Genomic DNA, 15,920 nt, shown 5'->3' on the forward strand with positions numbered 1-15,920 from the left:
ATAAGCGGAAGTTGCTACTCAATAGAATTATGCGCTAAGTCGATGGCATTCCGGAGCTGCAGCTGGGGTTCATCGTGGGGTTACAAGAGCTTCGACTAGTCGGTTTAAAGGTACAACCCGTGAAAGTTGATAAAAGCATCAATCTTGTAAGTACCTAATAAAATTTAAAACTGAATATCTGTAATAGGTGTTAGAAGTGGGATTCCATCGTCGGAATTCATTAGATAGTGAAACTCAAAGAAAAAAGCTAAGATCCCCTATCGAATGTGGTTAGCGGCTACATTCAAACGGCTTTCAAGGCCGCTATAATTAGTCATTTATAAGCCCGATTGTACTATTCTGCACCTTGTGATGTAAACAGCAAATAGTCTATCCGCAACTATATTCCTTTGCCCTTACACTGGATTGATTGTTGGCTCAAGTGCCCTTCTCACAAAAATCCTCTGCAACGATATTGATGCCCTTGTCGTTATTAGAGAAAACTACGCGCCACTGCTGGTTGCTCTTCGGGACCAGCGTAACCTGGAGATCCTGTTTGGGAAGCGGACAAGCCCGATCCATCACGTTGTCTTTCTTGGGCTCAATCCATTTCCCGCCAACAGGCTGTACATCGCATCTCGCGAGTATCAAGGCCAGAATGGCCAAGACTTCAGTGCTAGCAAAGTGGCGACCAGGACACAAGACGTGACCCCCGCCGAATCCTCTGAATGCAGCGGCAGGAAACCGGTGTGCTTCATCTTTTGTGGTTTTGAGAAATCGCTTATGGTTGAAAACATCCGCGGTTGGCCCCCATAGGGTCTGGTCACTGTGGATCACGGCATTTGGTATAAGCAAGACTCCGCCCTTTTTCAAGAGATACTGGTTATCCACCAAGGTATCCTCCTTGATGATTCGAGCAGCAATGCTAATGCCATGAAATCTCAAGACCTCTTGCCATGTTGACACCAAGATCGGGCACTTGGTCTTAACCTGTGCCAAATCGATAACACACACGCCATGCGCGTCAGTCGTTACAAGATTCGTTACTTCGCGACGGCAGTCTTCCAGTACGATCGGATCTGAAAGAACTTGCCAAATCGTCCAGAAGGCAGTTGGGGCAGTATTGACAATACCAGCAGCAACTTGACCAATTTCAATATGTGCCGAGTCCTTGTCGAGTCCAAAGGCAGCGTTATGTTTCTGCCGGAGCTGGACCAACAATGAACCTTCAAGATGTCGCTGCTGCTCGAAATAGCGATCGAACTCTGCTACCATGAGCTCGCGCGTCTTGAGTGTTTGTCGTGCAAATATTCTCGGGAACATATCCATCAAAAGTGTCATGATACCAGACTCGAATTGAAACCATGCTTGTTCCAGCTCGGGCTTGCGAAATGGGTTGTGAGGCCCGTATGTCGCCTCCATGGTGGAAGCAAATATCTCATGCCGTAGCCATTCATAGAGCTTGACAGTGCAAGATTCCTGCTTTGCAAGCTTGTCGAACGATGCGGCGAAGCAATTCACGGCTGCCCTGTTGAGCGAATCCAACCCGGGGCCTGGTGAAGTACCGGGTGCTGTAGATCTCGGGAAGCTTCTTAGGTAGCCATCTTCAGTCACCTCCTTCTCTCCTGCAATGGTGGCCATGCCACTCTTGCTCACGCACATTACCTTGTCGCACACTCGCGCTTGAATGGGAGAGAAGGCGACAGTCAAGATATGGCGATCAATACGTTGTATCAATTGGAGAGAGTTCACAACGTATAGAGATGCTCCCGGCATCTTGAGGGTGTATATGGGAAGTCCATATGTGTCTCTATACAAGTCAAAGAAGTCGTTAACAAACCCAACAGATCGTTGAAGAAATGTGAAGGACCAGCGAGGCCGGACTTGTCGCAGCGACATACCTCATCCGAACGTAATAGCGACCCTTCTCGGTGAGCATACCAATGAGGGGGCTGACAAAGGGAATAGTCCCGGCCAATACTTTCGGCTCTCTTGGATCGTGCGTCAAGTAGACCAGAGTGCGAAGGAAGATGTAGGCAGCTATGAGGCCTGTTACACCAAGCGCGATGAATGATGGCATTTTCGCAATAACCTCATTTGAGTTGAGCCTTGAAGAGAGCGGCGATGGAATAAAGTCACGACGAGTGATCTCATCGACAGTTGATGAGATTAGAGAGTGTGTAATTGATTGGATGATGGCAGAATGTTAATGGAGGTCGTGAAATCATATTGCTTGACAGCTCCTGGTCGGCATTCTATGGATTGGAAGAGAGCATAAATTCAATGCTGTTAGAGCTGGATTTGAATTGGTTGCTTTTGATTTGCTTGTTGGTTGTTGGTTGTCGAGACTTTGGGAGGCATGCAAGGTGTATCAACACCCTGATCCAACGGTGTGCTATGATTGGGAGAGAGGGGGATTGAAATGCAAACCCCTTGTCGCACCCATCTGCATTTGCGCACCCTCTTTGCTCTGCTCCCAACGGCGCCCGCCACCCCCTCGTCGGTCCGGTCCACAACCTGTAGAGATGCGACACGGGCCGAGAAATTCCCAATCAGGATACCTACTTGTACTCTACCAGATTGGAACGGAGTATAATTCCCACATGTATTATGGTCCTGCGATCGCGCATCAATGGTGGTTTTGTAGTCCCAGACCCATACACGGTTGGCTGGTTGCAATGGGTCGGCGCATGGGGGCCCATTGGCAAATGGGTTGTCGTATTCGTAGAGGTACCAAGTTTAGCGACTTGATCCTGAAAATGTTAAAATTCGTCTTTTGATATACCTTTGAGATCCATAAAGATATGCCATGCCAATATTTCCAGTGGTAGAGGGTCGGTTTCGTGTATTGCGATGTAATCCGAGTCTCAATGATCCGGCAAATATCCAAAGACCGGGTCCGCTTCATGATAATTTGATAACATTCGCGAACTTAAATCTATAAAATAGCAAGGATCTGCAGTACATTACGGCAAATCTTTAAGCGCATCGTCACGGCCTAGACTTCCATTACACGATAATAGCAAAGGGTATGCTCGAAACATATGGCTAAGCGATGGTAGATTTAGAGCTATGAAACTTCAAAAATCAAAGCGAAGCCTGCAAAAGGACTTCTACAATTGGCGAATTCAATATTTCTGAATTAAATGATGATCAACAGTACTAAAGTACTAGTGAGATGACTTGCAGTTTTGCGTTGGTTTTATTTAAATACATTCCATCGCGTAACGATACAAGGAAGTTACAGGATGTCGCATAGCTGCAGCTATATACCGGGTGAGACACTCATGCAAAGGAAGACTTCTTCCTCCGCACACGCAGCTTCGCCTTGGGGTTCGTCACAATCTCGATATACCACGGCGAAGCGTCGGGCCCAGAGTCTACTCTCTCGAACTCGTAGTTCTCAAGGATATGCGCGAGCAAGACTTTGACCTTATTCCCCGCAAAGAACCGCCCAGGACACGCATGTGTGCCAATGCCAAATCCGAGACTTTCCATCGTGGTCGTCACAAACTGCGAAGAATGCTCCTTTCCGGCCTCCTCGCGGAGCTTGAGAAACCGGTCAGGCTGCCATTCCTCGGGATTGGGATAGTACTTTGGATCCCACATCCTGGACATGTTGATGCTGACTTGAGCGCCTTTGGGGATGAGCGTCCCGTCGGGCAGGGACACGTCTTCATGCGCATATCGATGGGTAAGAACTGATTGGTTAGCGTTTGGCTTGATGATATCTTAGGGGTGGAGAGAACTTACGGACACCGAGGGGCTTAATTCGCTGTGTCTCCTTCATTACACTGTCTGCGAGCTTCATTTGGTACAATGAGGTCTTTGACATTTTGCCATTCTCATCGCGGACCTCTCGTGACTCCTTCAGCAGTGGCTCGATGACTTCTGGGTGCCGGCAGAGCTGAAGCACAATGTTGGAGGTAAGGTCCGATGTTGTGTGCACCGATGCCATGCTAAGCGACAGCTGTGCGTGAGCTCCGTGGTACTTTTCGTTTCGACTCATGGCGATCTGGTGCATCCATGTCATGGCGTCATTTGGCATGTCTGCCAGTCCCTTTTTTGCCAGTTCCATGGTTTCGATGCGTTTGGCGATGACGGGCTCAATCATCTCCTCGGCTCGCTTCACCTGTTGCCTGATTTTGCGGCAATCTGCCATGAACCATTGAACGTATGGACGAGACCACTCGGGCCAGGCGCGGATTTTCCTCACGGCATAGAACACGCTGTTTGTGTATGCCTGAATGTTTTCCCGCCACTCCTGGTCGCGGCAGAGCTCAGGGCCAAGGAAGATCCGAGTCGAGACTTGAGTGACGATGTCACGGAGACTGGCCAACAACTCAACTTCATGCCATTCTACACGCATTTTAGCCACGAACGCAAACGACTAAGGTGGATGATTTACCAGTGCTAGTGCCCCATCGCTCATCAAATGCCACTTGAGTCTCTTCGACCAATTCCTGAGTGAACTTGCCTATAGAGTCGCAGTGTAAGTATGCTGGCAGAACAAAGTAGTGAGAAGCACGCTAAACATACTAAGGTTGGTGCTCAGCTTGGTGCGAATCATGGTGGTGAGGGTATCTGTCGCACGTAGGCCCTCGAACCCCGGTAGAGTAGATGCCATGGACTTTTTAACTACCTCGTCGGCGCTAAAACGAGGATCAGACTTGACGTGCTCAGCCATGTCAGGAGGCAACACAATCCGTTTTCCGAACGACCCAATGATCTGAAAGGGGCCAGTATACTAGTTTCTTGATGAGTAACTTTGTTTCAATCGTGAGTGACTGCGCTCTTACCTTGGAATATCCATTTCGAAGCCATGTGTTCATGTCTTGGGCGATGCGTTTCACAGCGGGCTGATCAGACCATTCGCCTTTCAGTTTGTTAATGATCGGGAAACCCGAGGTATACCAGATCAGTCTCAAAGTAGAGACTAAACCGCTCAGGAGATAGGGGAGAAGTATGATGGGCACAGCTGCGGACAGCAAAAGCCCGGCATTTTCGACCAACATGATTGTCTGATCAACCGAGCTTGGCACTCTGGCAAGCAAGTTGACAGTAGGTTTCTTGGTCAATGAGGACTATGTCTCAAGGTAAAAACCTGCTATCCTTTCCCTAGTAGCTATATTTTGAAAGACTCTAGGAGTGCATTTTAGTTGGAAATGTTTTTAAAGGACTCTCTCGCTAGAAGACACATTTGCCTGGCGCTATACTAATGGGGACCTAGAATGCCAGGTTACAGGGGATGTACATATGCTCGTAGCCCTTCCAAGTGGATGCTGAGTGAAGTCCTGCCGAATGTTCGATACCCATTGATAGCGCATCAATATGTAAGGCACAGCAGCTAACCAGGCCATCATCCGCTAAAATCGAACGAGGTGCGCCTCCAGGCTAGCAGCTTTTCGCCGAATCTGGTCTGATAGAATCCCTGTATGGATGAGACTACAAAAGGTACACCCCCGCCAAGATTGGTGGTACCAACCTACCAGGTAGTGGAATGCTAGTGATTACAAGCCCCAGGACTTGTGCCCACTTATAGGGGACGTGATTACCTACACAAATTTCTATAAAAAGGTACAGAGTACATTACGTCGAAATACCCAGAAATTACTTGTTACTCAAAAATAAATCTGGCGTACAACACGTATGCAACAAATCTAATCCGACTGTATTTATTGGTTCAAAGACACAAAGGTAACGTAATGCCCCGAGAGCTTATATTTGGACGTTTTGGCAAATAATACCAGGTCGCCTCCTAATCCTGTCCTGTCACTCCCACTAAGATCTGATCCTGAAGATCTATACCGATTCTTCAGACCCACGCATCCTGAACTCCCAAAGACAACGACTGACTCGCGTAGGATTTGAATGCCCGTTGCCATCAACCAAGGCGACCATGTTTCGTATAGTATTACATGGGCTAAGCGAATGTTGTCATTCGGCGCTGACATCGGCGTTTGCAACGCCGAATTTAGTGCTGAATATGGGTCCTGCCGCCCATACCATGCATGTCTACCAGACTTGCTAGGATCCAAGGGTCTTGCCGTCTTCATATCATATACCACAACATGCCGACTCGGTATTCCATCTTGAAGGATCAAATGTGCACGGCCTAGTGCAATTCATTACATCATGGCATGGGAACCGAGATATCAGTCGCCTCCTTGTGAGAGAGTCGCAGACGATTCGAGATCTTCTCACCTGGCTGCTGCACAACTTGCAGCAGTTGAACAAACGTAGGACAATGGCCAAGTCAGCATGGGAGCAGAAGATCGCGCCAGGCGTAGAGACGTATGTCTGCCAGCCGGCTGATCCCGCGCTCAGGGGGCCCAGGGACTTTCCCATCACTGGCTGTGACCAGGCCATGCCCAAGATACACGCACGAATAACGATACACTACAAGCTGACTGAACAGTCTGAGGAGTCACGCAGGAGTATCGTCACGTCGCTCAAGACGGGCTTGGAAAAGCTCGCCTCTCAATTACCTCACCTGACTGCAACCGCTGCGGTAGACCCCGTGTCTAAGCGTGGTACGCTCAAAACAATCGGAAACGATGATGGAGTTCTCTTCCTGGTGACTGGCGCGACAACTGTCCGCACCGATCTTCCATCATATGCAGAGCTCGAGCGTGAACGCTTTGGACCTTGGAAGCTCCCCAAAGGCGCCACCTATCCAGATGGCCTGATCAACCCCGTGGCGTCCATTGAGGGCCACCAGATCGGACTGCCTGGGTGCATATTCCAGCTCAATTTTATAGACGGCGGCATCATCCTCACTGCTTGCTTCCATCATTATGTCGCAGATGGACCGAGTGTCAATAAGATCTTCCACGCTTGGGGCGCTCATTGTCGAGGACTTCCTATCGTTGATCTGTTCACCGATCGCACCATTCTCATCAATCCCGAGCCGGCTCCTCAGTCCGAGGTGCAGGAACTAGAGCGAAAGATGACGGCTCATGGCTGCATGGTGGATTCCACAAAGGCAGACCCCAACAACCCTTGGTCCAACATGATGGGACCGCCAGTCAAGACGTCGATTGTCAGTTTCCACCTTGACAAGGTCGCAGCTCTGAAAGACGAAGTCGCAGCAAAGAGGTCCGCCAGGGTATCGACTCATGATTGTTTTCAAGCCATTTTATGGTGGGGACTGGTTCGTGCCAAATGCGCATTGGGAGAAGATGAGGGTATCGAGACCTCTTGGTCCGTATTTCCCGTCAGCTTCCGCTCAAACAACAACCCCGGGTTTCCCAAGAATTACATCGGCAATGGCACGCTCTTCAACGGTGCAGAGGTCCCGATTGCCACGCTCAAGGCTTCAGAAGGGCCGCTCGATGCAGCTGTAGCGCTGCGACGTGTAATCCAGAATGTGAACGCGACCTTTGTCGAAGACGCCAAGGCTTGGCTTAGCACCATCCAGGAGCCAGCAACGCGAACGTGGATGACTAGTCCGCCGCGCAAGATGGACGCTGGTGTTACGAGCTGGGCTTGTCTCGACTATCATACGTGGGACATTGGATTTGGGCCGGGAACTTGCGTACGCCAGCCAGTCTCGCCAATACCGTTCTTGTTCCCGATGCCCGGAAAAGTAGACAATGATGGTGAGAAGATATTGGAAGCCGGCATTGCTGTAAGCGAGAAGGTGCACGAACTGTTGATGCAGGATAAGGAATTCAGCCAATATGTCAAGGACTATTATGTCCAACCCTAGCCCGTACATCTATTACTTTGTGTATTGTAGTTCCTCAATTGCGGCATGGATTTGGAATTCTGTATAGACGGGTATAATGAGTAGACAGGTACATAGATTCACTACGAAGACTGGTTCCTCCACTTCAGAGACCTTCAAATGGTTGGTACCGTCGTGCAACTGAATACCAGGTATGCTAGTGTAAATATTGTATGGTCGGCTATGCTGTCGATATGAGATGACAGTCTGCATAACAGAGTGAGAATGGTCGTAGTACCAATGCTCGAGTCCCGATTCTATTAAGCCTCAAGCTCCTTATTCTTTGAGCAGATATTTGCTGTCGAGCTGATGTGCAAAAAGCCGCAACAGTTCCTGCTCCATTCCTTTGATGCAAATGCAGAATGTATCTGCAGCAGGGAAGAACCGAATCTTGAGAACGCCTTACTCGTACATGGCTGAATGTGCATACCCAGGTGAAAGTCACCCACCCTTGTCTGGTCTGGCTGGCTTTTCCGAGACTCCATCGTGGAGTAGTATGTTCGGTAATGATCAAGACACTGTCGTGGAAGCTGACTAAAGGGCATGGTGGAAATGTGCACCACGTGAATTCTGCATCACTCTCGGAAGTTGCACTATCCAGACAGCCTTGTAGTTCTATCGCGGCACAAGTCGGTACTCGCATATGGCACGGATCAGGTGAGTGAACAACAAAATTGACCAGGTTGAAGAAATACCGACTGCCCCTCTCCGTTGAGATCTGGGGAAGATTGCGGGCCATCATGCATATCGGCATGCTCTTTCTAGAAATGAATGAATACATTGCATTTCTCCATATCCCCCCTGATTTGTCTCGAAGGGCTGCAGTCTATGAGATGGATCCCCAAAGACAACCCTGTTTTTTTCCAAAAAGACCCTTTTATGCAAGCAGGGAATATTTGTCGTATGACTGCATGTACTCATTAAATGCCGGTGTCACCCATGATGACCTCTGTCTCCAACCGCTTACCCTTGGTTGAAAGTTCCTGGGCCGTATCCATGACTAAGCCGTTTTGATTATGGCAGGGGCCCTATTCCAGTCAAAAAGATAGTGACACAACAATATCAACATAGTTTAGAGTACGTTCCATCTTTCGTATGGTTGTGTCCTTTTAGTTGCAACGCGTACGCAAGACGAAAATGGCGGCTACTTTATAGAGATCTGCAGACACTGAGGCCTACCGATTTGCCAACTCGATATATTAGCCATTGTAACATTCGGTACTCTTGGTATTATTCTATTCTGCCATGGAGATTGTGTATCTTTGGATATATCGGTCAACTATCGATTTACTTCATTCCTTGATCATCATGTCCATAAGTCTACGACCAGTAGAGACCATAAAGGCAGATAAATCCAGCTCGCAGGCCCAGTGCAAGCCTCTGTTGATCTCCCCTGAGGTTATCGAGAAACGGACTGAGTTGTAAACCCTATCATATCACTGCTTACATGTGCATACGTGTTGTGCAGGGCGATGCACGGCCTATAATAGGTTACACGATTCTGAGTCTGAGAGAAAGCAGTTGAGGTCTTGTCCACGTGAATCTGAAGGCGTACGTGCAAAGACATTTGTACCGCATATAGATAAACACGTTCTTGACACACCTCTTGTAATCTTTTGTCTAAATGGCTTAATTGTTGGATTTTCCCTTCCGAGGCTGTCTTGCTCAAGACTTGGCTGTTGGTATAAAGCTTACGTAATATTATTGTTCCGATCTTTTGCAGGCCGAGGCACAAATCGGCGATCGGCATGATTCAAGAACAAAAAGCTTGTGTTGAAAAGGTAACATGAGTACGAGCACAGCTTTCTTATAGTAATTATCCTCTGAATGAGAAATCATTAGAATGGAGACACGTACCCAAGATGTAGGGAAAGCGTGAGAGTGGCACACGAAATTAAAAGTGATCATTTCATGATTTCCAGCGAAGGTGATCCAGACATAGACTCATATTTGAAACGGTTGGACGATAAGCTATGACTGAAAGAAACTACCTAGACCAAGTTATCAAGGAAGCCATTGCTGAAAATAACATGATCTTTGCTAATATTCAATCCAAAGCCTGTGTCGGATTCTACCTAATAATTACCATGGAACTTTTGTGCACAACGCAGTATAAGTGCCAGTCTGCTTAACATATCCCAGGGCCGACAATGAAAGGGAATAGCGTCTGGCACTTAAATAACGGTTCATGTCAGAAGAGGGCCATTTTGCTTCAAAAGTTCTAGCCTACTGGGTGAAGCAGTACTGCATGCAAAGTAAGTTTCGAATGCCACGTAAGCTGAAATACGATGTTGTGTTGTAGGGCGTCGTGTTTCGCTCTTATCACCAGTGGCAATAAGACACGAGCACCGTGGCCACCCGTTCTTTCCAAATTCACGCTCTTTTGATCAACACTTAGTCGGCCTGACAGCGTGAACGATCAACATATACTCCTGTCGAATGCGCAGTCCATATAGGTAACAGGGTCTTGTACAAATATTCTTTCGTGTCCGATGGTCAAATTAGCCTGTCATCAATCATCCAAACATTTAGGCAGACGTGTAAATGTCAAGATCATATTAGAATTATGACCTTGGCCTGCAATGAATTGGGCATGGAGTCCAGTGCCAGCATGGCAGCACTACTTAACGACTGAATGCCTGACCGGCATGCCCTTTCGAATCACAATTACGGGATATCTGGTATTTCAAGTCAAGTCGTATATATGTACTCAGAGCCAGCTCATATTGACAGCATTGGGTATCTCCACCCCGACTTGAGTTTCAAAGGCACTTGATGGCGAGGAGAGTATTGTGGATTCTGGAAGTTGGGAACGATGGAAACCCACCACGATCAAATCCCGAATCGAGGCTCGGCCGAGGAATTGGATTCTGATGCCCATGAACCTTGCGCGCCTGAGGCGAGCCTGTGAGCAACTATTGCTTCTCCACAGATGGAGGATTCCAAGTGTCGTGCTTACAGCTGATGCATTATGGCAGGCGGAATGTCAGGAATAGAAGGTCGTGCATTCGCGAAGTATCCGTACTACGTCGTCCAAGAGGCACACGGGACGCGAGGCGGTCAAATATTCCGTCGACCCTAGCGTTAGCTCCCACGGGGAACACCCGCTGGGAGCTAAGCCAACGGTTGGCCTAGCAGCCTTATTAGAGACTATAGCGCAAGAGCACTACTGGGTAGCCACTGGTAGCCCAGCCAGAGCAAAGCTGACCTGGCTGACATCACACAAGGAGGTCCCACATCGTCGCAAGCGAGGACCAAGCGGCGATCGCTCCTGTGAGCCAATGAGATCGTGTACGGGAATCCACGACAACGGAATCCGGGTGAGAACGGAAAACAAAGAAACCCGAGAAACAGCTGGTGTGGGTGTATTAATGCCTGGCACAGACAAGATCAGCTTTTCAGTCTGTTTTGTGACGCAATTTCCCTCTACACCCCCCAAAAGCAGTTGATTGCACACCCTAGCAGAGTGTTTCGAAAAATTAGCGCAAGAAAAAAAAAAGAGAGGCCAAAACAACGCATCCTGCGAAAAAGAACACGCAGGTAATCCATCCAATCTTCACCGTAATCCATCGAATTTTCACCCGCGCCAGCGATCCCCATTGTTTTTGCTGACGGCCGAGTTGACCCAGTTGTCCTTGGTTCTCCTGTCTCCCATTACATCGCATTGCCTTGCGTAGTTTTCGTCTTTTCCTCTCTCCCTCCTTAATCACATCACACATTTCACAATGGCCGCCCCTGCCACATCCGTCAGTGAGCTCGTCAAGAAGCAGCCCGAGGGCCTGGACCTCTACTCCCGCTTCGCCCTGGCTGGAGCTCTCGGCTGCTCGGTCACCCACGGCGCCTTCACACCCGTCGATGTGTACGTGTTCCACGCCGCATGGAGCTGAGCTCTATGCCCTCCGCCGGCCGCGCCCACCGTGTCGACCTGCTCGCTGACAGCCCCTTTAGGATCAAGACCAGGATACAACTCGACCCTGCGACGTACAACCGTGGCATGATCGGCGGTTTCCGCCAGGTCATCAAGAATGAGGGAGTCAGCGCGTTGGCCACTGGATTCGGTCCCACGTTCACTGGATACTTCGTCCAGGGCGCCTTCAAGTTTGGTGGTTACGAGTTCTTCAAGAAGCAGGCCATCGATGTGATTGGCCTCGAGAAGGCCCGCGAGAACCGTACCGCCGTCTACTCCGTGTCGGCTGCTTCGGCTGAGTTCTTCGCTTCCATCGCCCTCTGCCCCCTGGAGGCCACTCGTATCCGTCTCGTCTCTACTCCCGGCTACGGAAAGGGTCTGATTGATGGTTTCACCAAGATCCTCACTACCGAGGGTATTGGCGCCTTCTACGCCGGCTTCGGACCCATCTTGTTCAAGCAGTATGTTCTTCCCGATCCAGCCCCTACTAGCTCAAAGATCTGTTTACTGACCTACGCGCGCTGCACAGGGTTCCCTACACCGTTACCAAGTTCGTCGCTTTCGAGAAGGTTTCCGAGGCCATCCTCGGCCAATTCGACAAGTCCAAGCTCTCCGGTGGTGCCTTGACTGGTATTAACCTGGGCTCTGGTCTGATGGCTGGTTTCGCTGCCGCCATTGTTTCGCAGCCCGCCGACACCATGCTTTCCAAGATCAACAAGACCAAGGGACTCCCCGGTGAGAGCACCATCTCCCGTCTCGTCAAGATTGCTGGCGAGCTCGGTCTGCGTGGTTCCTTTGCCGGTCTCCCCACCCGTCTCTTCATGGTCGGTGGATTGACTGCCGGTCAATTCGCCATCTACGGTGATATCAAGAAGGCTCTCGGTAAGTTTAAATGACTGTCTTGCATACGCCCGCGTCAATACCAGGTTACTAACATGATTATTACAGGTGCTACGAACGGTGTAGAGATCTCCAAATAGACGTTGATTAGCATTTGTGTCAAGACCGAAAGATCGTAGACTAGTAAGATATAGACTTTTTCAGCGCGAGATCGTTTCATGTCGCTTGCAATTAGCGCGAGCCAAGCACACAACCTATCTATTCAAACCCTCTTATAATCAATTACATTGCCGATAAAGATCTTGTCACTGCTGTGTCGTATGCAAGAGACGTGTGTTGCCGCCGGATTAGTGCAAACCGGTCAAGTTGATGTTTCCTACACTGTTTAATCTAAGCTCTCGATTGGTCTGTAGTGTAAAATCTAGCTAACCAGTACAAATTGGCAGTGAAGAAAATGTGGAGAATGACAATTTGCACCTTGGCAGAAGGTGCTTATATAAGAGATGTCCCAATTGGACAAGTCATAGCCAAACTCTCAAGTACAAGATAAAGACAAGCCCTCGTGCGGTAAGCGTTATGGTAGTATACGACCCTGGTCGAAATAATTTGTTCATGTTTCTATATGCTTCTATGTATCTATATATGTATATTCTCAAAAGAAACGGTGTTGGCCGCGATGCCTCTACTGCTTCCTTAGGGTATAAAACTGTCTCAGCAGACATCTTCTCTCATGGCTAGCGTCTAATCGCTAGGTAATCTATGTGACCTTTTGAGGTCGTCGTGAGTCGTGTAAGCACCGAATAGAAGACGGAGCCGATCACCGCCTCCAAGCTACATCGTACTGAAGCCGCGCAGAGTCGTTGACACAAGAGATGGTGCGCACAGGCCAGTCTATAGGCCTGTGTCCTCCCGCTAGGATGCCAATTCTTGTGTGCGACATTTTTTTTATCGCGGACTTGATGTTCTAGTCGGCGTATATGTCAGGTTTGCACCCAGACCTCTCCATTGTCTTTGGCGAGGCTTTGGGGCTCGAGAGCGGATATGACGTACGTTTCAGCAGGTCATGCTGCATGATAATAATAGGTAGGTAGCTTCGTGTGTTCAACATCATAGGGGAGCCTCTCACACATGGCCTTGGATAAGACCCAAGATGGCGGCGCGATAGCGCCTGAAATTCGTTACTGCGCATTTGTTACCGACACTCGTCTCGTGATCCCACGTTGTCACGACGAGGCGCGCCGGCAGCGACCGCTTCCTTCGCTGATGGTCGATGCCTGGCTGTTCTCCCGCCGACGGCATGGTGCCCACCGCCAGGTCGGAAGGGATGTCCAGCAGCTGCTCCATTTTCCCAATGAGCCGGGTGCCGACGCGGAGCATGTTAGCGGCGGACTCGGCAGCCTGCTCGTACGATTCCGTGGGGGCGGCAAATAGGTCTTCCATCCGAAAGTTCTCCACCATGTCACCCAGCGGGCCGCTACTGAACTGCGTCGAGTCGGGCGTGCCTAGACCAAATGTTGGGCGTTGTGCGGGCGTGGGTGATGCCAACAGGTTCTGGAGCATTTTTTCCGAAAGCGCGGCTAAAAGCCTTATACAAAGCATGTAGCATTGCGCTGCCTTGAACGCTTGCTTGCCGTCTATGTGGTTGTCAAAGGATGTGTTGGGATCTTGCGATAGGGCCCGAGGTCTCCGGTCGACCGCCACGATCCATATGAAGCATTCAAAGGCGTTGAATATCTCGCCGACAGAATCTGCGTATATCGCAGTTAGCTATCATGTTTTTTACTCTAGGCGGGGTTTGTGCGGGTTTACATTGTTCGCCTTGGCCTGTCTGTTCACTCGTTACCGTTTTGAGTAGATTTTCTAGTGTCTGGCATATGCTCGCAAGTTTATCGGACGAGTCGCTGTTGCCCGACTTGCATACTTCTGGAGGGCTCAGAACAACATGTTCGTCCATCCCCGACTTGGTTGAGAAAACGGGCCCTGTGCTCGTTGATAGCATCGACGCACTGCTACTGTGTGAATGTGCCGCCAGAGTATGACCAGTCAGAGGCGGGGTGGTTATAGCATCCCAAGCAGATGGGAAGAAGCTGTCTAGATGCAGCTGATCGGGGTCAAATGCCCCATAGTTGCTCGGGGGTTGTTGATTTATGACAGGTGTCATGGGCTCGTTTTGTGCAACGTTCTGGCTTCCGGCTTTGTTTTTGTTGGTCTGCTTGCTAGACCGGGGGTTGTAAACACACTCGACGCCGAAGCGTTGGCATCGTGCGCAGGCTTCTAACGATGTTTTGCTCCCTACGCATCGGAGCTTTTGCTGGTGGCAGCGGTCACACGATCTCCTAAGAGTCCGGCCAGAGACTTGTCGGGGATTCTGGATGGGAGCCCATTCGCCTTCGAGATGCTGAGTCGTAGTTGTTATGGGAGGGCCGTCTATATCTCTCTCATCCTGGCCTCCGCATGCAGTGTTGGTGGTGGCCATGGCTGTATACCCAATCATCATTCTAGGACATGGGAAGTTTTGCTCGCCGAGGAAATAAACGAATGATTTGCATATGGTGTTGTCAGCAGCGATATATCTACAAGAGCCCGCAAAGCCGGGCGTGCTCAATCAAGCGTGACTTCAGCGTATGCTTACCTGTCTTGGGGCATGCCCGGTTAGTAATAATGCAGTCATCCTGCCATTGCCTTAGTTGACTGCCGCAAGCTGGACCCTTTTCGGGTGAATCCTTCGCCAGAAGGTTCAGATTGCGAGAGGCGATGCTCTGGTTTTTGAGAAAAGGAGCCAAATCCCTGATGGGTCGCAATCTACAGGCGCAACTGATGGTGGAGCGCATGCTGCACAAGCAGCAGCTCCGACACACGTAGTCGTATACTCGGTTCCATTCCAGACCTGAAGGAACAATCCAGCCCTGGAGGCTTCCCCCTTCTCGAAACCGCTTCTTGCCGGCCCCTGGAGGTAGTCCGAGCATTATTAGTACTAGCAAACTAGTATCCCCTAAGCCGCGGGAATCGGCTCCAGAATGCCCCATCAATGCTTTCACCACTTTGTGATCTAGTCTATATCCATAGCAAATCCCTAAAAGAGTGGAATGTGTTCTTCTTGAACCAATTATTCTCCAAGTTTCAGCATATCGTTCAAAAGATCCCAGGCCAAACATTGGTTAGAAGAACTGGAGTATTTTGGTGTCGAATCCGCGGCCGAAGGGAGATTGATCCCCACGCCTAAAATGGCAAACGTCTTTTGTTAATGACCCCGCTATTTGGTACTTAGTGATTGAGCTAACCATAACCCGTAAATTTACCAGAGCCGTCGTGATGCGTTATACGTCGAATTCCAAGTCGGCTTGCCTTTCCCTCTATTCTACCACGTTACCAGCACTTGACAGCACGTGCAAATTCCTTTGAAAGGAGGAAAAAAAAAAAAAAAAACAAAAACAACTAATTCTCTTGTCGTACGTAATGACACGT

At 49.4% G+C, this 15,920-nt stretch overlaps 5 protein-coding genes across 5 annotated transcripts; 2 read left to right on the top strand and 3 right to left on the bottom strand.

The window, feature by feature from the left end:
* Positions 1-417: 417 nt before the first annotated feature.
* PFICI_07932 (uncharacterized protein) lies at positions 418-2,059 on the bottom strand (the record flags this gene model as incomplete). Its single annotated transcript, XM_007836513.1, has 2 exons — positions 418-1,789; positions 1,881-2,059. 2 exons carry the CDS (start codon positions 2,057-2,059, stop codon positions 418-420), a joined length of 1,551 nt encoding a protein of 516 aa, XP_007834704.1.
* A 1,205-nt stretch (positions 2,060-3,264) lies between these two features.
* PFICI_07933 (uncharacterized protein) lies at positions 3,265-4,994 on the bottom strand (the record flags this gene model as incomplete). The annotated part of the gene is made up of 5 exons (XM_007836514.1): positions 3,265-3,680; positions 3,733-4,338; positions 4,388-4,456; positions 4,519-4,708; positions 4,779-4,994. The coding sequence occupies 5 exons, from the start codon at positions 4,992-4,994 to the stop codon at positions 3,265-3,267; spliced, it is 1,497 nt and encodes a 498-aa protein (XP_007834705.1).
* A 1,232-nt stretch (positions 4,995-6,226) lies between these two features.
* Positions 6,227-7,690, top strand: PFICI_07934 (uncharacterized protein; the record flags this gene model as incomplete). Its single annotated transcript, XM_007836515.1, has 1 exon — positions 6,227-7,690. The coding sequence occupies one exon, from the start codon at positions 6,227-6,229 to the stop codon at positions 7,688-7,690; it is 1,464 nt and encodes a 487-aa protein (XP_007834706.1).
* Positions 7,691-11,433: 3,743 nt separating this feature from the next.
* On the top strand, positions 11,434-12,595 carry PFICI_07935 (Mitochondrial phosphate carrier protein; the record flags this gene model as incomplete). The annotated part of the gene is made up of 4 exons (XM_007836516.1): positions 11,434-11,567; positions 11,657-12,076; positions 12,145-12,497; positions 12,564-12,595. 4 exons carry the CDS (start codon positions 11,434-11,436, stop codon positions 12,593-12,595), a joined length of 939 nt encoding a protein of 312 aa, XP_007834707.1.
* Positions 12,596-13,577: 982 nt separating this feature from the next.
* On the bottom strand, positions 13,578-14,931 carry PFICI_07936 (uncharacterized protein; the record flags this gene model as incomplete). The annotated part of the gene is made up of 2 exons (XM_007836517.1): positions 13,578-14,203; positions 14,265-14,931. 2 exons carry the CDS (start codon positions 14,929-14,931, stop codon positions 13,578-13,580), a joined length of 1,293 nt encoding a protein of 430 aa, XP_007834708.1.
* Between the last annotated feature and the right edge of the window lie 989 nt (positions 14,932-15,920).

This window comes from Pestalotiopsis fici, assembly GCF_000516985.1.
Source record: "Pestalotiopsis fici W106-1 unplaced genomic scaffold PFICI_Scf_5, whole genome shotgun sequence".
Taxonomy (NCBI): domain Eukaryota; kingdom Fungi; phylum Ascomycota; class Sordariomycetes; order Amphisphaeriales; family Sporocadaceae; genus Pestalotiopsis; species Pestalotiopsis fici.